Genomic DNA, 21,587 nt, shown 5'->3' on the forward strand with positions numbered 1-21,587 from the left:
GATTGACTTATGCCCACAATGTAAATAGGGATAGTTCTTGTTCATTTTGAATATATCTTTTCCTTATTGTATTCTGTGATACAGGATCATCTGGAAATGAGAACTGGTAGAATGTTGGTTTAACTGTAGTCTTTCTATAGTCTGGGCTAATGGGATGGCGTTGATAACACAAAATAAGGGATAATCCAAAAAAATTAATACTTTGAAATGCATTTTGTATTTTCATTTGAATACGTCTGTCTGATATGTTAATTTTTAGCCCTTCTGTCAATGAAAAACAGTAGTTCTCCACATTTTTGCCTCTACACCATTTACATTTGTTGAGGATCACCTCCTACCCCCCCATGCCAAATAATTTATCAAAATGCACATTCCTTAAGGACACAGGGACACAGTTTCAATCAGTGGTTTTCAAATATGCCTTAAGTCAAAATCACCTGGATCCATCTCAGAGATTGACTCTTGGCTGGTGGGCTGGCATTCTGTAATTTTAAAAAGGTGATTCTGATCATCAGCCTTGCAAATCATTATTGTATCAATATATTGAATTAAAAGGTCTTTTCTTACAGCAGAGCCAGAATGGGGGAATGAAACCTCATATCTATTAGCCTGGAGAAAAAGGATTGATGTTTGTAATCAAAGAAGTGAAAAATTGCCTGTGTCTTTTTGGTGGAGAATACTGGAGATTTGTGATGGATCATGTTTCAGAATTTAGGTGCCCAGTCTTTGGACCACATAAGAAATCAGCACATCTAAGAAAATTAAATTTTAACAAATAAAGAACAGGAAACAGACACTAGCAGGAAGGATTGTTAACAGTACCTTTATTTTGTTGACAGTCACATCTTCTCCACCTGATTAAAACCCTGGGCTGTAGAATTGCCATCCATTAGGCTCTATGTAGAGAGGAAGTATTCTGCTCCTTAATGGCCAGTCTTCTCTTACCTTATAATTTCAGCCTTGCAACAGATTTCACCTCCTGGCATGAAAATTCCAAGAATTTTTACAGTTATTCATAAGTGGATCTTGAAATGTTTTTTTCACCGTGGACAGTTTAAATTCTAAACCTCTAATTCAGTGTATCATACTGATGGGTTGTTATTTTTCACAAGGTGCTGCATTCTAAGAATAGATGGATCAAATTTTTAAAAGCTGTTTTCTTCCCTTGTTTCTTTTTTATTCTCTAATGTATTATATTTGTGTTTTATTATATGCACATTATGGAGTATTTAGGAATAACTGCTGGTTCTTCTAATTTATTTGTCCACCTGTTATTCTTATATCCTGGCCACTGTTCTCTGATTTGTAGCTGTGACTTTCTTTGGACATTGCTTGCCTGACCTGACTAGTTACTTTTTATATTTATCCATTTGCTTAGCATAGTTCTGGAGTTTCCTGTTGCAGAGCTCCTTGCTGTATTGGCAGTTACATATAAGAGAAAGTTAGTCTCTCATCCAATTAAAAACCTGTCTTTGATTTTTTTCCTTTCTAGATGTTCAAAAAACAACAGCCCTCTACTCACTGATATTACCTGTGAAATCTTTCATACGTGACACTGACTTTAAGAACAAAATTATCTCAGTTTCCAAGTACTGCCAGGTAATTTTTGTGTTCCAGTTTAGACTTCAAAGTACAAATCAGAGATCTGACCTGGACCAGTCACAGCTCTCCGTATAACTTTATGGCCACCAAACACAAGAGAAAACCAGGCTGCTTAGAGGCCTGGAACTGAAAGTTGCTCTTACTATGAACTATCAGAAAGTAAAAGATTTAAGTGAGGCGTACTGGAGAACTAACTTCCAGGGTGGTCAAGATCCTTGTTCCTTTACCTTTGTTTAGGTTTTAAATCCCCATTCCCACCCCCCAGTTTTCTCATAACCTTTTATGAGTTACTTCTGCTGAGGAAAGCATATTTCAGAACAAATCAGGGCAGGATGGTTATTTTCTGATACTATGTCAGGCCTACACCTGGCTTTACTCAAGTCTCTCAGGAATAAGAGATAATATGGAATATTATGCAGCAGTAGATACCTGAGGTGCAAGATTAACATACAGATTCTCTGGCTAAACTCCACTCAGTTAAAATGTCTGAGCCAGGTTCTGGGAATATGTATTTTTAAAATAAATTCCTCAGGTAGTTCTGATGCAGCTAACCTGGGCCAATATTTGGGGACAACTGAATAGACCTTATATTAAAGATCAACCCAAATAGTAGACAACCTGAAAATCACTAGTGAATGACTAAGTTATTTTTTATTTGCCACTTAAGTATAAAGCACCTACATGACTTAAAGTGCCTTTCACCCAGAAAATTAGTATGAGGACTGTTTGGTCAAAGAATATTCCTACGTTTTAGATAGAGTATTTAGTTTTTATATAAAATTAAGGCAAAACTAGAAACTTGGGGTTTCCAAACTTTTGTTTATTTCACTCCATTTATTTATTCAGTGAAAATTGAAAGATATACCAAAGTAAAGATAAAATCCTATGACAAAGGTAACTATGTGTAATAACATGAATATTCATTTACAGTTGGCAGATAAAAGAGCAAAGCTAGCTATAGAATGAAAGTCTTCTTGAGAGGGTTTGGGAAGGGGTAGGTAAGGGGAATAATTGAGGAGTCAAATATAATATAAAATCTTTGTATGCCCAGTGGTATATGTTCTCCCTTCCTGAAATCTAATGGGAATCAACATGGTAGTAGAAATAATCAAATATTAGTAAACATACTTCTGGGATACACCATCTCAGTGTGTTAGCATTCACTAAGCTGTGAGATCTTTGACAGCTGGCATATTAAGTTCTGTACAACCTGGTTTATCCTGTCTTCTTACCCTCCACCCCCACCCCTCAGCCATATTCCTTTGGGTTATCCAAACATTTTTACTGAGAGGCTTGTTTATATGTAAGAGAATATCTCAGTAGATATAACAAATCATAAGAAATTACCTGTTGGGCCTCCCTGGTGGCGCAGTGGTTGAGAGTCCGCCTGCTGATGCAGGGGATACGGGTTCGTGCCCCGGTCTGGGAGGATCCCATATGCCGCGGAGCGGCTGGGCCCGTGAGCCATGGCCGCTGAGCCTGCGCATCCGGAGCCTGCGCGTCCGGAGCCTGTGCTCCGCAACAGGAGAGGCCACAGCAGTGAGAGGCCCGCATACGCAAAAAGAAAAAAAAAAAAAAAAGAAATTACCTGTTTTTTCTTGCTTATGTAAGATGAAGGTCCTCAGACTCTTATGAAGTTGGAGAGTTGCTTGATGTGCTGGGTTCTGGTCTTTTCCCTGCTTCCAGCTAGCTATGAAATCTTTCAGTCTTATATCCCTCATCTAAAGACAGACTAAATTATTTCTTCTAGCTGTGATATTCTATGGTTCTGATCAAACAGAAATAACACATTTAAAAGTGTTTTGTAAATACTCTTTATGATACTCAAGATTGTACTCCACTGCAAAAAAGGTAACCTCAGATAATACCAACAAATGTATTCATTGTAGCTGGTTGTCTTTTCTCAGCATCACTTTTCCCATATTCATTTCGAAAACCTGAAGTGAAGTTCAACTACAGATTACCCTATATTTTGCGAAGCAGGGTGAAAAGGTCTTTGTTTTGCATTTAAATCCAGTTCTTTACTTTCTATTCAAACTGGTGCTTACTTTTCCATGACCAAAGGAAAGAAAAGTTCCTGCAGTCTGCAGTATATCTGTTTGACCTCACAGAGATGTCTTCACGCGTTTACCTAGCAGGATCACCAGAGGCTCTGGCACACTTGCAGTCCCTGGCCCAACACTGAAGTCCTGCTGGAATCTGTGCTCCGGGGGCTGTGCCGGGTAGAGAGGGAAGTGGGAGGTAAGAGCTCTTCACCCTTCACCACCTTCTCCACCCAGCATGGCCGGCACACTTTGGTCTACGGCACATCTCCAAGTATAGAGTGGTTTTTGAATGCTGTGATTTTTCCCCTTGGGAATGGGGCCACCCAGATTTGGACTATTTGGGGTACGTGATTTTTTTTATCAGAGTAAGAACTGTTACAAGTAAATGTGTCTTTTATAGTTATACTGAATTTTTAGACTGAATTTTTGTGCTGCTTTTATTCCTCCTTTAGTTGACAGAAACATAAAAGCACATTTCCAATTATATTTTTTCCATTTTTTTATTGTGTTAAAATATACATAACATAAAATTTGCCATTTAAATTATTTTTAAGTGTATAGTTCAGTAGTACTAAGTACATTCACATCGTTATACAACATTACCACCATTCATCTCCAGAACTTTTCTCATCTTCCCAAACTGAAACCATACCTATTAAATAATAATTCCCCATTTCCATTCTACTTTCTGTCTTTATAAATTTGACTAGGTACTTCATATAAGTGGAATCATACTGTATTTGTCCTTTTGAGTCAATCATATTTTTATAAGAAAAAACTGTCATCAGATTTATATGAAATGGAACTTAATTTACATTTGGCTTACTTTCATCAATATCTAATCATGCAATGCAAGGGAAGTGTTACAGTCTCTGCCCTCTAAGTATAAGAACAGAAAATTATACCTTCAACAAACAAAGCTATTTATACTTTTACTGTTTTATGCTAATTTCACATTCCATTTTGAGACCAATTTGTATTTAGTGTGGAGATGATTTTGTTAAATATCTATGATTTAGAGATGTCATAATTTAAAAATGACCAAGGATTTGTTTGGGAATAGAAGGAGCTTAGGAGAATGAGAAAATTGACTTTGACGTTATAGTGTATGGTGGGCTGTCGGTATTACGGTGCATATAGAAAGACCACTGGCTTTGGATTCAGAAGACCTGTTTTGGAGTTCTAGTTCTGCTGCTTCCTAGCAGTGTGATCTTGATGAAGACTCTCCACCTCCCTTGGCCTCAGTTTCTTATCTATAAATTGCTAGTGGACCTGGAATATTTTAAGTTTCTTCTAGCTTTATCGTTTTAAGAATTAAGATTGCAGTACGTGAAAATAGGGTTGAGTATTAGTTTCTGACGTATCTTGTCACAAAAAAACAATTTCACCTATCTTGTTACAAGAAAACAATTTCTGATGATATAAAATTCAACAGTATAGTGTAAATTTAAAATGAAGCAAAAGAAGACAGATATAGGCAGCAGAGTGAGTATATGGCATAATTTTGGTTTTAAGCTTTCTAACAGCTGTTTTATGCAAAGAGAACTTTTCATGCACACAATCAAAATGTCCATGAAATAAAAATAAGCCAGTTGGGTAGGAGAAGTACCAGTGGAGTTGTCTCTAATAGTATGAGGTTTGGGAACCATCTCTGGGCCTGACAAACAAGCTGCGGTAAGGATTAATGCCTTTTTTGGAAGCTTATCCAGAACATTTGAAGTCCTCTTACCTTTACTCAGAGAACATCTCGGTGTTGGCTAAGAGCTTCAGGAAATTGTTTTGACTTTGTTCTAAGGAACAAGAGAATGGATGACCAAGGCCCGCTGTTTTTATTCTGTGTAGACTCACCAGAAGAGTTTTAGCTTGAAAATATTATAAGATGAATAACCAGATCCTAACTTCAGTAAAGCAGCTGTAGAAGTGTCGCTTTTAAGTACTGCTACTTCCCCATCCAGCCTCCAAGGTAACCTTTTTGCAAAGTGCATATAGGGTGGCTTGTGTGAATTTGTTTATAAACCAGTTAAAAGCTGGGATGTCTACCAGAGCAAAAGAAAACGGAAACACAGCCGTGTTTTATTCTGCTAGAGATTGTTCTACCAGAAGACCTGTCCCACTGGCTTTGTTTTCATGCTAGTACTGTAAGGGCAGGTTCTATATGAACATTAATAACCGAGGAGCCTGGGTTGGGCTTTTACAGTTTGGCCCATAGCCAATTCCTGCCTAGAGTCAAAGATCAAGGAAAAGTTAATAAAAGAAGCAAATAATCTGGCATGATTTGGGGGTAGGTGGGGCTACCCTACTTGAAGGTAGAATAAATGGGAAAAGTTACATCTGGGCCCTGAATAGATAAGATCATAGCTATAGCAAAGATTCTTAACCTGGGGCTTCAGAACTTCAAAGATAAAACTGGGTTCAGTATGTTGGTTTCCTTTGTAATTCTCTGAATTTTATTTTATGCATTTTTAAATACTCTGAGAAGAGGTCCATAGGTTTTATCAGACTGCCAGAGGGATCTATGATACCAAAAAAAAAAAAAAAAAAAAAAAGACTCGGAGCCCCTATATGTTGAGTTAAAGCAAAGAGGTTAGTGATCTTTGGAGCGTGCCCTTTAGTATAGTCCCTGAACAGTGCTTGGATGCAAGAAGTCTTACCCAGATTTTTTTCTTTGGCTTAAGTGTTTTAATCGGCAGTGGGCAGAGTAGTTTTCCTTATTTTTCTGGTAATTTTCCCAAGTTGGTTTCTCTTCAAGGAATCAGAAAGACTATTAAATGAATCCAATTTTAACAGCTGCAAATGTATTCTTCAGTGTATTTCAAGCTCATATGGCTCTCTAGTATCAATATTGCTAGTAGTAGCCTAAGTGTGAATGTATATTTTTGGCAAGGAGCAGATATTCATTTTAATTGACACTTTCTTTTATATACTAAATCTTGGATGCCCAGAGCTTTCCTCACTAGTAGTTGTAAATGCTAAATCTATACTTGACTTCACCACCTCCTGTCAAGATAAATACAAGCTTTGTTTTCCCCCAAAGGAGTTCAGGGAATAATTTAATTGTTGGCCTGTTTGGGGAGATGTTGTTTTCAGCCAGGCATCTGATGGACCCAACTGCAAAGATTTTCAGTGCCTAAAGCAAAATCAACTGCCTTTTTTGTTCTCCTGAAACATGTAGTGGTTGAAACAAGGATTTTAGGATTGCTCACTTACTCTAAATTCTGTGATAGAGAAGTGGGAGCAATAAAATCAGTAATACTCCAAGTGGGAGTGTGTTCTGTCCTCCAAGTTTATTCAGAAAGTGTCTTGTATAGCTGATAAAGTTACTTACAGGGATAAGTATCCCTATACTTAGAGAGATACAGGGAACACAGTCTTTTTGGCAGTTTGGGAGCAGAGGGATAATCTGTGCTTAATAAAAATCATTTCTGGGAATCCCCTGGAAGTCCAGTGTTTAGGACTCTGTGCTTTCACTGCCGAGGGCCGGGGTTCAATCCCTGGTCGGGGAACTAAGATCCTGCAAACAGTGCGAGCGGCCAAAGGAAAAAAAAAATCTTTTCTGGATGTATACCTTAGAAACTAAGAAACTCACAACTTTTATCTGGTGATTCAGGTCTCTGAGCTAAGGCACATAAAGGTCTGTTAGTAAAAAAGGGTGGTAGGTTTAGTGAGGTTCCGTTTTTAATTAGTTTTTTTGCAGACTGCAGGGAAGGTTTGCTTTTTTGTTTGGGATAATTCATCTAAAAACCTGGTGTTGAATTTTATGAATGGGAGCTTTTATATAGGATTTCTTTCTGTCACTAACCACACAGCTTTTATGTGCCTTCTCCTCCTTCAGTTATGTTTATGATCATTAGAATAACCCTGTGAAGTAGTATAGAGAAGTTATCTTCATTTTATAGATGAGGAACTCAAGACTCAGAGAAATGAAATATTTACATTTTTGTAGTAAGTTGCAGAACCAGTACTGGAACCTGGGTCTTCTGACTCCTGGCCTTGCATTCTTTAAACTGTACTAGCTATCCCACTTTTAAAAGAACGTATGAGACGCAATTGCAATCATACATACTCCATCTCCAAGGGAGAATGGATGTATTCTTGTCATGGTATGTTGACCTAAAATTTTCTGCTTGAAGTTACCCAGATTCTGAACCTGTTTATAGAACGTATACTTGAGGAATGGTGAGAATTAGAAGAGTCCACAGTCCTTGAGGTTTTCTTTGATGATAATATCTGTAACTGCATCAAATACAAATTTGACATTCTGGGTGTCTGTGGCACAGGTCATGTGACTGTAGATTTCTTTGACATCTTTTCTCATGTTGAGGTCAAGGAATTGACTCTTGATATAATTCCCTGCATCCTCATAAGAGTTGTTCCCTGGTTTTCCAGAAAAATAGTGAAGAAGTGGGATAAATTAACCCTTCTTAGTTGCTCACTTTTTAAGTGACTCACTTGATCCTCAAAATGTTGTATTAGACAGCTGCAGTTGGGGGCCTATTTTTAGAGGGAGGGCCCTCTCCTTTATTGCACTCCAGTGTTTCCCACTTGAGTTGAGCAAAGAAATTGAGGAGAGAGGTGTCTATGTCTCCACCTTGGTTTCTGGCAGTTATCATCTGAACAGTCGGTGGGTCTCCTGAATCTAATGTCTGCTCTATTCCGGAGACATCTGAATTTAAACCTCTAACTGAATGCTCAAGTTTCTCAGGTTAGACATCCAAATATCACTTGGACATTATAAAGCTCATAAGAGGAACTGAATATTAAAGGGATAAGGGATCATCAACTTGGCAAAGCAGAGGAGTTACACTTACTACTCCTTAAAGACAAGTTCCTTTATGTCTCCTTGGTATAGGAAATGAGGCAGCCACCTGTCATTACTATGAAAGAATTGTCTCCAGCCCCTGGCACTTACCATCATACTCTGGAAAACAAATGCTGAGATGGACTTTCTTGATTTTTTCCTCAAAGAGGTCCTTCTTGTTGAGAAAGAGGACAATGGAAGTAGCCGCAAAGAACTTGTGGTTGCATATACTGTTGAACAGGTGCAGTGACTCATGCATACGATTCTAGTAAGAGGAAACACCATCAGAGATATCAGGTTGGGCTTATGGGATATCTGTCTACTTCCTGTTCTTGCTCCCCTTGAAGAAACCAGTGTTCCAAATGTAAAAGGAAAGATAGGCAACAGCTTATCTCTTTTTTAGTGTGGTAGAGTAGAGCCAAAGAGATCTGACTTCCTTCTAATCCTCTTTATATCACAACTGTATGATTTGAGGGAAAGTACTGAGCTTTTCTGAGTCTCAGTTTCCCTCTCTCAGGATTATTATGAAAGTTAGATGAGATCATGTATGTATAGTGTCCATGATAGTAGGTGGTGTACAGTAAATGTTATGCAGATCTTTGGCAACCAGGGCACAGCTTAGGACTTTGATATCCTTAAGGGCTGCTGATTCAGGGTTAAAACTGGGCCCAAGTTAACATATCCACATACATCTCCAGGATGATTTTGATAGGCTTCTGTTATAAAGTCCCACATCTCAGTTCAGGCAGGAACATAATAGGGATTATTTGGCCCTTGTGCCAAATGGTAAGGGCTAAAGAATTTCCCAATGCCACAGCACAAGCACTTCTGCCTTATTTCCTTCTCTGATTGCCACTTTCAATAAGTGAGAAGTAGTGCTGTAATCTGCAGAGTCTAGAGGTTACCCAGTGCCCCAAACCAGCCTATTGTTAGGGGGTAGACCTTTAGGGTCTTGAAGTGTGCTATTAGCTGACTTGGGCTCAATCTTTTCACCTAATAAAACTAGTAGCCTTTTCTCATTGCTAATACTCCTATAAAAACCCTTTAAGACCTTCTAGGCTTCAAGGTTAAAGATGGAAGAGATCTTGGGAAATGAATGGCCCTCTAAGACATTTTGGCTAGAAGATATTCAGAGTGCACTAATGTGAACCTAAACTACTAAGGAGAAGGGAGAAGAACTGGAGCAGGGAATAGAAGGATAGAAGCTTTGTCTTCTATCAGTAAACTGTGGGTCTCTGTTTATAGAGCAGATGCATATGTAAAATTGGCGTTTTCCATGCCTTTGACATGCCCTGTCTTAAACTTGGAAGGTACCTGGATGGGCTGACACTGTTCCTGCAGAGCTCCTGTCTTGTAAAACTCCACAGGCTCAAGAGGACCACCCTCAGGTAGTTCTCCAGCTGCCAATTTAAGTGGCATGTGAGAAAACTGGTTTGCCAGTCTCTCTCTAGTCCTATTGACACTGAGTATATATTTAGGCTTCCAAGTGAGGTTAGTGTGCAACCCCTCTATCATGTTGCATAGATACACGTCGTACGTTGTTCTTTCTGCTCTATCATTTTCATCTCCTATCCTTTACTTCCATAGGCAGCTTGGGAGACTACTAAGTGTGACTCCTTTGCATTGCCAAGTTAATGATCACTCATTCCTTTAATACTCAGTTTGTCTTACGAGATTTTTGATGTCCCAAGTAGTACTTGGATGTCTAATCGGAGACCAAGCTCTCAGTAAATCTGGAGCTCTAAAGTGCTAACCTAGAACCTTCAGAAGAAGAGGTTTTTCTAAAATTATTTGCCTGAGACATTGGTCTGCTAGAAGACTGCTAGACTGTTAGTGTTAGCTGAAATCACCCAAGTTGGGGTAATGGAGTGACACAAAGTTTAGAGGAAGGGTCACAGGGGAATTATCTATCAAAGCTGCTTGGTGCAAAGTTCACTCACCACTTCGTCATCTTCCACCAGCACCATATCATAGGCACTGAGGGCTGCACAGAAAATGATGCAGGTGACTCCCTCAAAGCAGTGGACCCACTTCTTTCTCTCTGATCTCTGCCCTCCCACATCAAACATCCTGAGAGAAGAAACACCTGTTTTCAAACGTATACCCAATGTGTGACCCACATGCACTTGGTGTTTACCCCACAGAGGTGGCAACTTTGGGGCCCGTTAGCAGTAAGATGGGAAGTGGAAAGGAAAGGGGGAGAAGGAGGAGGAAGTCAGACTGGGCTTTTGTGAAAGCCAAGAAGCATACCTACGTCCCTTTTTGGGTATCTGACATGCTCCCAGGGAACCATGTACTCACCTGAAGTTCGAGTCTTTGACAGAAAACCTGGTCTCAGTGATGCCTGTGGTTTTGACTCTGGATCGTAGCACATCTTGCTCAGTAGGGAGGTAGTCAGGGGCTGTAATTCGGTCTGATTGATTCAGGTAGCTGGAAAAAATCGATTGGCATTGATAATATTAAATTTTCCACAGCCAAAGTCAAGAAAGGTGAAGGGTTTTACCCAAAGGCATATAGCTAACTTAATGATAGAACCAGCCTAGAATTCATATGGTTAAATCTAGGAGTCTTTCCTTCAAACCCTCTTGTGTCCTTACAAAAGGAAGTGTGGGATGGGCTGAGGGACTGGCCCATTTGAGGCAGAGGTTCTGGCCCATTTAAGTCAAGTCAGATAACTTTTCCTTCTGTTTCACCTGACTACAAGGTTTTCTAGACCCTTGAATGAGACTTGGTGGTTTAAATGGGTGCCAAAATTCCATCAAGAAGCAGGAGTATATTAAAAGAGATTTTAGAAATATATGAGATGTGAACCAGTGCAATGCATGGACCTTGTTTATATCCTGAATCAAGTTGAAAAAACATTTGAGATAATTGGGGAAACTTGAATGAACACTGACTTGGATATTTGATGACATTAAGGAATTATTAAATATTTAGATATAATTATGTTGTGATTCTTTTTTTTTAAAGAATATTTTTTAGAGATAACATAATGAAATTTTTAGGATGAAATGATATATCTGGAGTTTACTTGAAAATATTCCAGTGGGGAATGGAGATAAAATGAAACAAGTGTGGCCATCGGTTGGTAACAGTTGAAGCCAGGTGATTGATTGTATTATTCTGCTTTTGTATTTGTTTGATAGTTACCATTAAAAAGTAAAAAAAAAAAAAAAAAAAAAAGCAGATGTGAAGTGAGAGGACTGAGAGAAAGAGGGAGGGCAAATTAACTATATGCCAGACATTTTCACATTTAAATTCTCATTTAACCTCATAAACCTTCAAGTTTCATATCCCATTTTACAGATGAAGGAAAAATCCAGAAGAGTTAAATAACTTGTCCAGGACAAGAGGCATTGTGGTATACTGTAAAAAAACATTCAACTTTGTGGACAAATAGACCTGGATTTAAATCCAGCCTCTGCCATTTATCTATATGACTTTGGGCAAGTTAATTTACTTCTCTGAACCTCAGGTTTTCCATCTGTAAATAGGACTAATAAAAAATACTATCTACCATAAAGGCATATTGTGCAGATTAAATGAAAAGGTGTACCTAATGCACTGAGCAGTGCCTAGGCCTGAGTGAGTGAGTGAGTGCTCCAGGGATAGTAAATGATAACTTTATTATAAGATTAGGTGATAAAACAGGGGCTAAACCCAGGTCTATTTGACTCTGAAGCTCATGCCCATCTATGATATCATGCTGTTTGAGGTAGGATTGATAAACTCTGTGTACCTTATCTTTTGGGGACCAACTTTGCAGAGTTAGTGCTCTCTAATCCCTGACCAACTTTCTTTGGTTTGCCCTGGCAGTTTGTGTCCTGTGCCCTGGCACTTTGACATAAGATGCTATGGGTGAAGGAGATTTTCATTTTAGGCTAGTGGCTTAAGTAGAGCCTGTGTTGCCAGCTAGAAATTTCAGCCCTGAGAGGGTCATGATGAATCATGCCTCGTAGGAGAATGCGTGGCAGAGCTGCAGGGCTGTATTAGTGTTCATGATTCTGAAAGGAGAGGCTACGTGTTTGATTTAAGAAGGCAGGAGCTGAGGGCTGTTAAACAGAGCACCTCTGTTTTGAATTTTGAGTCTTCAGCTTTGTAGGTTGCAGTGAACCAGTGTAAGCAATACAAAGTGGTGGGAACTGTGGCAAATGTCCCAATATAAAGGCATTAAATTCAAAGCATAGTAAAACACTGCTCAAGCCTAATAAGACAGGCATGCAGCCTGAATTCAGTCCTTGGGTCTCCAGCTGTCAGTGCCTAAAATTTTCAGCTCGCTGTGATTTCTCCTAGAAGGTTGCTGATGCCTCATCCCACCCCCTCCCCAATCAGAGTCTTACTAGGATGCCGAGTCATTGAGCTGGTACTCTGCAGCTCTGTCAAAGCAGGCTTGCACCCCACTATCCTTCCACAACTTCTTGATGACCTCCACCAGCTCAGGAGGCATAGTGCCCTCCTCAATGGCGTCAGCCAGGTTGTTGAGCTGTCGCCCATCATCCTGTAAGGCAGAAACCAGGATGAGAATTACACGGGAGTAATGGCTTTCCAGGAGGCTTTTGGGAATTCTGCTGAAAGGAAAGCATTTTGCATTGCAACCAAAGCCTAAGGTGGAGATGGTGTCCAGCAAAGATTCTAAATAAACACTGATTAATTTTTGAGGGTGCTTCTGAGATGCAGAGGGTGGCAATATATCCAGTCCTGGGATGCCTAGTGGATAACAGAGGTCCCAGGGGCTTCCTCTGTGGTGTTTCCATCTTCCATCCTTAGTCCAAAAGTGAGTGTCCTGCCACTAAATGTGGGTGGTCTGCTGCAGGGAGATTGGAAGTTTAAAGACCAGATTGACCATGAAATGGACAAGATGATAGACAGGAACCTATCACCTTTGTTTTTTCAATGATTCAAATCTAGGAAAAGGACAATACTGGAACTAGGAATTTGGCTTATAAAAGTTCCACAGCCAGGGCAAAGAACCTGAGGGGAACAATTTAGATGGTAAAATAAGACCAAAAGGCAGAGGAAGCTGAGCAGATTTTTTTTTTTTAATGAACATTTATTATAAAGGTAGGAATTGCATGCTTTGCTAGGACTGAAGTAAAAAAAAGCTCAGCAAGTGGGGTTTTAGTTACATAAACTTTTTTCTGACCCATGTTTCCTCATAGCTCATTGGCCACTGGCCTGTTCACCTCGTTAGCTTTTCCTCCCACCCTTAACCACATACCACACAGCTTGCTTCAGCAAAGTCAATGCCCAGTGTGGGCATGGCCCGGATGATAGCCAGGATGGACTGTAGCACATTCCCATAGATGATGGCCTTGTACTCCAGGCATTCTTCTGGTGAATAGCCTTCCTGATGAATGATCCTGCAAGGAGGAGACACCCAGCCCTTCGTTGGACCTGAGTAACCAGACCTAAGGGATTGGGACTCTGGGAGGATTTAAAGGGTCATAAGAACCCAATCTCTCTATTCTTACTGCTATCCCGAAGTGGAGAGTGAGGGACATGGGGCATGCAGATGAGGAACGTTGGGAATAAGATCCTTTATATCCTTTACATCTGGGTTCCTTAAGAACCCAGATAAAGAGCCCTTTATCATCCATGCTTCCACTGGCTCTACTGACTTCTTCACCCTACCTCAGTCCTTAGGGGCTTTGTTCCTACTCACTTCATCTGTTTGACGATAGTGCTCTTTCCTGACTCCCCAGCACCTGCAGGGAGAAATGCTTATGCTTCAGATTTCCACCGGCTCTCCCCACCCCTCCAGTAGATGGCCCGTGAGAAGTCTAAGCCACTGCTCGCTTGGGAGCCTTGTTAGGGGAGAACACATAGGGATGATTATTGCCCCGATTTCTGCCAGCTTTGAGCTCAGGCCATTTGATCTGGAATCGGAGGAGAGTTTCTCAACCTCTGCATTATTGACACTTTGGGCTGGATGGTTTTTTCTGTGGAGGGCTGTCCTGTGCATTGTAGGGTGTTTAGCAGCACTGGCAGAGGCCAGTAGCACTCCAATCTTCCGGCTGTGACGACCAAAAATGTTCCCGACATTTCCAAGTGTCTTGGGGTGGGGGTGTACAAGATCTCGTTGAGAACCACTGATAGCTTCAGGGGAACTCCTTTAACACGTTTCTACTCTGCCTGTTTTTACTCAGGAGAGTGATCTTGGGGTGGGATTGGAGAAAGCTGGATCACCTCACTGAAATACTATTTTTTCGTTATCTTACTGTTTCCATTATTGACTAAAATGTTCTTAGATCATCATTCACACCCCACTCTCCCTCTATCAAAGACCCGCATACCCTTCAGCTCTCTCCCCCACTCTATACTATCCCTGATGCCTTAAACATCGCCCCCCGCCCACTTATCCTGTGCTTGGTCCCTCTAAGCTTCTTATCCTGAATGTAGAAGAAAGCTGCTTAGGCTTAAAAGATCTCTCAGGGGCCTTGCCATCTCTTTCCCCTCTGTAGCCTCCTGGGCTCCTTGGAGTCTGCTTACAGAGATGTGCTCTTTATTGTGTCCTTAGGGCCATGCCACAGATCAGCTGACGGAAGGGAGGTGCCTTAGTTTGGGGCCCTAGTTCCCAGGCTCCTCATGGGTTTGGAAACCCAGCCCAGCCAGCCAGTCTTCTGCTATAAAGATCCTACCTGCTCCAGCTTGCCTACTTCTGTACTACCATTGGGTTTTTTTCCTAAGCCAGCTGTCCCAAACTCTATTGTTTTGGCTCTGTTTACAGCCATGATCAATTTCTGACCGACTGAGGTGCTTTTCTTTTTTCAGCACAAACCTGTGATCTGCTTAGGAGCTCATCAAGCTGATGATCCTCCCATCTGGCAGGGGCTTTAGAGGCAGCTGCTGAATAGAAAGCCAGGAAAGGACTTCTCTAAAGACTCCATTCCTCCCCACTCAGGGCTCCCCACTTCTCATATTTTTACAATTTTTTTTTACTGAAAGCAAGGAGAAGGAACCAGTATACTTGGTAAGAACCATTAGGCCTATCCTTGGGACTACATGACACTGATTATATGGTAGGACTTCTGAGTGCACTGTCCTTTTCTGAGTCCTTGACTCAGAGTTTCTGTTTGTAGATTCAGTAAGTGTCTGCAAGCCTAGAGTTCATGATATTTGCTAAGTTGTTAGGTGTTAGGTTTGGTTAAATCTGGAGATGGGTGGGTGCATCCTGGCCCTCACACTATTCCTGGTTCAAGGAAGAGCAGAACAGTTCCAGAGTAACTTTGGCATTCTGCATCTCGTTGGGGTGGATGTGTTCAGCCCTAGAGCTCCTGTTCCCCTAGCCTGAGACTGGATTGGGAGAAGAAAAATGACCTTCCATCCCTCCTCCCCACACAGTGGGCTAGAAACCACCTACCATCCAGGATAAGCAGGAAGGAGCAGTACCTTCTCCTTCTCTGGCTCATCTAACCATCTCGCTCACCCAGCAATAGCAGCTTGACGGTCTTGGCTTCCTTGTCAGCATCCTCCTGCAGCTTCTTTTCTAGCTCTTTGGACCTCTTGGCCAGTTCTTTGTCCTCAGCACTGGCTCCACTCCCCATCTTTCTGCCGTCTCCTCCTTGGTGGCTTCCTCTGGCCCTTAAGCTTCTCCTCTAGGGTTTCCTATCTGAGAGATGGAAGATAAGGAAAAAGTAAATTGGGATCGGATCACGTATCAGTTTCTTAGTCCTCCTAAAAAGCCAGTCTATAGGGAGCTGGGTGAGGGAGTGGGCTCTATATTCTCGTACCCTGCCTGTCTTGCCCGAGACTATGTACCCCAGCCAGAGACCTACTTAGTCTAGGGATTGTAGCCTTTATATCTAGCAGTGTGATGGGTTGAGCCAATTAAGAGCTCAATATGACAAAGGGCAAAGACCCAAGTGTTTCTGTAACTAGGGAAATGATGTGCTGGATTCTGACACAGGAGGATAGTATGCAATGCTGGAACTCTCTGGAATAAGATAATGGTTGCCCCATCCTTTTGAGGGGCTGATCCCCTAAAAGTCTCTTCCTTCTTAGATTCACTTGCATCTTAGAGCTAGAGATTAAAGACACAAACAGAGGAAGCTTTCCCCACGTTGAGACTCCAGATTACAAAGCTTCAAGGCACCAACGCAGACTCTTCCATCATAGCAGGCCGGTCCTGGCAAGGAATCTTTGTTTGAGGTTTACCCCTTTTTGGAAAGATTAGAAATGTTTCCTCCAGCTCCTCCAGTGGCTGCTGCACCAGGAAGCTATTAGCATTGTTCCTTTATGTTGGCTCATCTCTTTATATATACTCCTGTTATTAGCACTTAATCACTTCATTATTGTCTGTTTTACAGATGGGTTTCCTCCAGACTGAATTCCTCCCCTCAAAGGTCAGGTACCAAATCTGATTCATCTTTGAATCCTTCAGACCTTGTGGTTTATTAGTGGATCCTCAATGAAGTTTTGATGAGTGAGGGAAAGAGGAAAAAGGGTATGTGGTAGAGGGAACGGGGCTGCTTACCCACTAAAGCCACCTGGGGCCTAACTTCACTTGGCAAGTGAACTTTGCTGGTATTTAGTGTGGAGGGTTTGTGCTGCCTCACATAACAGTGCTTCCTTGGGAAATTAGACTCTAGCCTCTGGCTCCTCAAAGGTCAGGGCAGCCCTTCCTCTGGCTCTCGTTGCAGCTGCCCCTTCCCAGGGAGAGATGAGCGTGCAGCCTACAAACTGCCTCACAGACATATCAAAGACTCTCTCCATTGGTCATACTTGTCTATGCCAATTATTTCAGTTTACTTAAATGAGTTGCTGTGGAAGCTCCTCAGAGGGAATGTTGCTACCGAAAATGTGGTGAAAGGCCCAGCACAGATCACCTGGGAGCTGCTTATAAGTGCAGAATCTTAGGCCTTAACACAGACCTTCTGATTCGGAACGTGCATTTTAACAGGATCACAGGTGACTCTAAGGATACTAAAGATTGGAAAGCTCTGCCCTAGGGAGTACTAGAGAACTGTTTTTTCCTCACACTGGCCAAATCATAAGAATTACCTGGGATGCTTGTTTCTATATTTCATCACATCTTAGATGGCACTGAATGGAAGATCATTCTGATTTCAAAGAGGTTAATATATGTGTGTTTTTAAAAGAGTGTGTTTTAGAATCAGTAAGTTCCAGTAGTAGTGCCAGTTCTAGAGCCTGAGAAACTGTATTCTAAACTAACACAGTTTGAAAAACCCTGATCTAGAACAGTGGTTCTCAGCTTTTGGTGTATATTGGAATTTACCCAGAGAACTTAAAAAAAGAAAAAAATACTGATTTAACTGGTCTGGAGTGCAGTCCAGGCATGAAGAGTTTAAAATTTCCCAGGTGGTTCTAATATGCAGCCAATGCAGAGAAACACTGAGCTCCAAGTATTTAACTTGCTCTTTCCTTTTAGAGTGGAATTGCGCAGCAGTGGCCAGGTAGACTGAGAAAGTGGGAGGTAGAACCTAGGTCTCCCATCTACCAGGTACCCTGAGCTATCCCTGATCACCTTCCTCCTACCCACCGCCTCTCGCCTGCATATCTGGGTATCTGGCTGAGAAGCCCTGGGCCTGGAGCCCAGACTCTCAGGGCTGATGGAGAAGTAGGCAGCCGCCAAGGTGCCTTCCATGGCGATCATCTTTTCCCAATCAAAAATTGGCAGGTGCTTATTGACTTAAGGGAAAACAGGAGAGTCTTTGAAATTGTGACTGTCTTGGAATCTTGGCTATAAAGTTTCAGTAATGATACCTCACCAGCCCTGCCTAACCTACCCACAATATTGGTAACTTATACCTAGGCCAGAGCTGCGCTGCAGCCTGCACTGTGCAGAGCAAGGAACTGCCGGGAACTGTGCTAGACAGTTTACGTGGCTCATCTCAGTTAATTCTCACACTGACTTCAAGGTAAGTGCTCTTGTCCCCAAATTACAGACCAGATAACTGAGACTTGAGGGTTAAGTAACTTTTATTCAAGGTCATATAGCTTAGTAAACAAACCAGGCAATCTTTCTTTCCACTGCTCCACAAAAGCAGCCAGAGAAAGAACATTGGGCAAAAAAAGACGGGCAAATGCATGAGCTCAGTAACAGCAGCACTTGCATTGTTAAAGGAACCACTGACTTGTTTCACAAGTGGGGAAAATGTTTGAACTTGTTCCTTTTTTACCTACCACCTCAGCAAACTTCTGTGCTGCTTCTCCTTGTTTCCTAGCTTGCTGGGCTCCCAATTCCCACTACTAAGCTGACTATGGGAACTCCTGGCCCTCACCTGCCCTCTAATTGCACAGACCTGCCCGCTACTATGCATGGACCATCCTGATGCCTCCTGCCTCCTGTCTTAAGCTCCTGTGCCTTTCCTGTGGCTGTTCTCCTTTATTATCCCATTTGGGTTCAGTGTCCTGGTAGAGTAGGTGCTATTCCCATTTTAGAGGTGAGTGAACTGAAGCACAGAAAGGCGATCCACATGTTACTAAAGTTAGTATCAGAATTAGCTAGAGCTCATGTGTCCTAGTCCACAGCCCTTATAACCCCCCGAAATTTTTTAGCTTCTTTAGCAACAGACTTTATTGTTTGAGTAGTTACAATATTTTGAATGAAAGAAAAAAATCACTGTTTTCCAACTAATTTAATCCTGCTTCCTGAGTTAAGGGGAAGTCTTAGGATCTGTCTTATACCCAGTGGTAGGGATTGTGTGTAAAGCCTTGTCCCAGCTGGAGTTGGGGGGTGAGCATGAAGAAAGAGGAACTCCCTTCAGGGTCTTCCAGTCCAAAGGAAGATTTGGTGTAAATGCACCGAGAAACAATTTAGTTAAAGGAGCACTGTGCTAGTGCTGGAGAATTCAGAGCTGTTTAAAATCTAGCCTGTACCCCTGGTAGAAAAGACAATTGCATATCTCACTGTCAAATTGATAAGTTCTCTAGTAGAAGAAGGGAGGGAAAAATTTTAAAATGAACAGACTCTCAACAGAGAAGCAGAACAACAATAGAAATGGGGGATAGACATTTGGAGGAGAGGAAAGAGCTTGAGAAAAAGCATGGAGGCATGAGGTACAAAGTGTGCTCAGAGAAGACTGGGAAGTTTGATATGACTGGACTGGAGTAAAAGAGTGGAAAGTGCATGGAGGGGAGGGCTGGGAGACGAGAACAGGAAAGGAAAATTGGGGCTAGCCAGTGAAAGGCCTTGAATGACAAAGGGTTTGGCTAAAACCCATTTAAGACATAAGCAAGTATGGTTGGATACAGCCGCATGGTGCTATAAAAATGCGGGGTGACTGGGGTGGGGGACTGGCTCCTGGGAGAAGCTGAGAAAAAGAGCTGAACAGCTTGATTCTAGAAGGATCTAGGCATAATGTTTGGTTTAGGAAACTCATGGCCAATGATCTTTTTGAGGCTGCAGGTATTCTCTCCCAAGTCTAATATCTGCTGAAAGTGGTTTGACCTTGGTAGGAGGCTGACATCACAGGTGAGCATCAGGCGAGAAGCTAAGAGAAGCAGTTCCTCAGAGAATTAAGGAGTGCATTGTCAGTGGGGGCCTAAGGTTCAGGGAGGGCCATTCCAGGAACCATCTGGGGTACAGGCTAGGCAGTGAGGAAGCTGGTTTCAAGCTAGGGAACATCCCAGAGGCTCAAAGACAACATTAAGTCCCCAGTATGAAAACAGCTGGAGGTCAGAGAGGATGACTCACTCCTTCATTTCCCAAACTGTTCTACATAGACAATGAAACCCCATTAAGATTCTTGCTGATGTTGTGTAGGTGGGGAGATTGAGGCTTAGCTGTAATCAGGGCAGACTTCCTAGCAGGGACAGCATACTGAAAGTCTAGAAATGGGAGGGTTATAGGGTGAAGGGTGTGTTGTAGATGGGACTAGGGAGGAGCATGAAGGGACTAGTGAACTGGTTTTCCTAGGTAGGGTGGAGGGCAGGAATTGCCACCTATGGGCTGGTTAGGTAGGTAAACAGGTAGGTAGGTCTGGATTAAGGGGGAATCCTAAAAAGACCTTGCCCAATACAAGATACCACCCTTTAAAGTTACATCAAAATTTGCATTGTATCAGAATATAGATGACCTTCTACATGGTTACCTGGGACTTGATTTTTAATTTTGAGATTTATTTTATTATTCAGTGTTGAGAGCCCAACAGCCTCAAAATTCCTAAAGGCCCCAAGACTAACTTAGTCTGGGGTTAAGACATAGGAGAGTCTTAACTAGGTGGGATGTGGAGGCTATTACAGATTTTTATAGACTTTTATTGCTTTCCATTTCCTTGATTATAAAAATCATGGATATGCATTGTAGACAGTTTTTAAAATGCAAATAAGTATAAAGAGGAAAATAAAAGCCATAATTCCACCACTCACCGATAATCATTTGTTACACTTTTTGATGTGTTTGTTTTCTATGCATATATGTCACATAATTAGGGTCATACTGTATGTACAGATTTGTGCATCCATTTTTTTCACCTAACTTTACATTGTAAACATTTTCACCTTAAGAGATTCTTCAAGAACGATTTTTAATGGTTGTATTTCATTGTATGCATATGACATAATTTAAACGTTTTCCTATTGTTGGACCTTTAAGTTTCCAACCTTTCTATGTGATAAACATTGAAGTTATGAACAATTTTGTGCATACTTTTCTTGCAGCGCTTTTTAGAAGAACAATTTCCTGGAAGTGGAATTACTGGATCAGATAATATGAACCTTTTTAAGACTTTTGAGTAGATGTTGCCAAATGGCTTTCAGAAAGGTTATATCAATGTTTTTTACGACCACCTGTAGGATATGTGTGTCCCATCTCACTAACTACCCCCTTGCCTGCTTTAGGATTTTCTTTTCCTTTAATCTTTGCTAATTTGATGGGTAAACATGGTATTTCCTTGTTCTCTTTTTAGTTTTATTGATTCTTTGTGAGGTGAACTTCCCTCCCCCTGCCATGTTTACGGAGGCCATGGTTTTTTTAGTTTGTCCAGGGTGAAGAGCAGTAAGTAGGCAGGGATCAATGGAGGCAACACCAGGTGCAGGTAGAGAATAGGGTTCAGGGTCCACAATCCAGTCTGGGTAGGAGGGGAGGAGGCAGAGTTCCGGAAGGAATTTGGTTGAGGTGGTGAGAACTGGGAAGAGCTGGGCAAACAGCATTAGTACAACTGGGTGTGGGGGCAAAGGGC

The 21,587-nt window shown here is 41.5% G+C and overlaps 1 protein-coding gene across 1 annotated transcript; it reads right to left on the reverse strand.

Moving 5' to 3' along the window:
* Nucleotides 1–430: 430 nt before the first annotated feature.
* GNAT2 (G protein subunit alpha transducin 2) lies at nt 431–19,654 on the reverse strand. The gene is made up of 9 exons (XM_082614933.1): nt 15,872–19,654; nt 14,108–14,150; nt 13,664–13,805; nt 12,786–12,943; nt 10,747–10,875; nt 10,386–10,515; nt 8,557–8,710; nt 3,191–8,021; nt 431–2,949 (listed from the first exon to the last, which is right to left on the reverse strand). The coding sequence occupies exons 1-8, from the start codon at nt 15,987–15,989 to the stop codon at nt 7,831–7,833; spliced, it is 1,065 nt and encodes a 354-aa protein (XP_082471059.1). The 5' UTR covers nt 15,990–19,654; the 3' UTR covers nt 431–2,949; nt 3,191–7,830.
* Between the last annotated feature and the right edge of the window lie 1,933 nt (nt 19,655–21,587).

This window comes from Mesoplodon mirus (genome assembly GCF_964341445.2).
Source record: "Mesoplodon mirus genome assembly, chromosome: 3".
Taxonomy (NCBI): Eukaryota; Metazoa; Chordata; class Mammalia; order Artiodactyla; family Ziphiidae; genus Mesoplodon; species Mesoplodon mirus.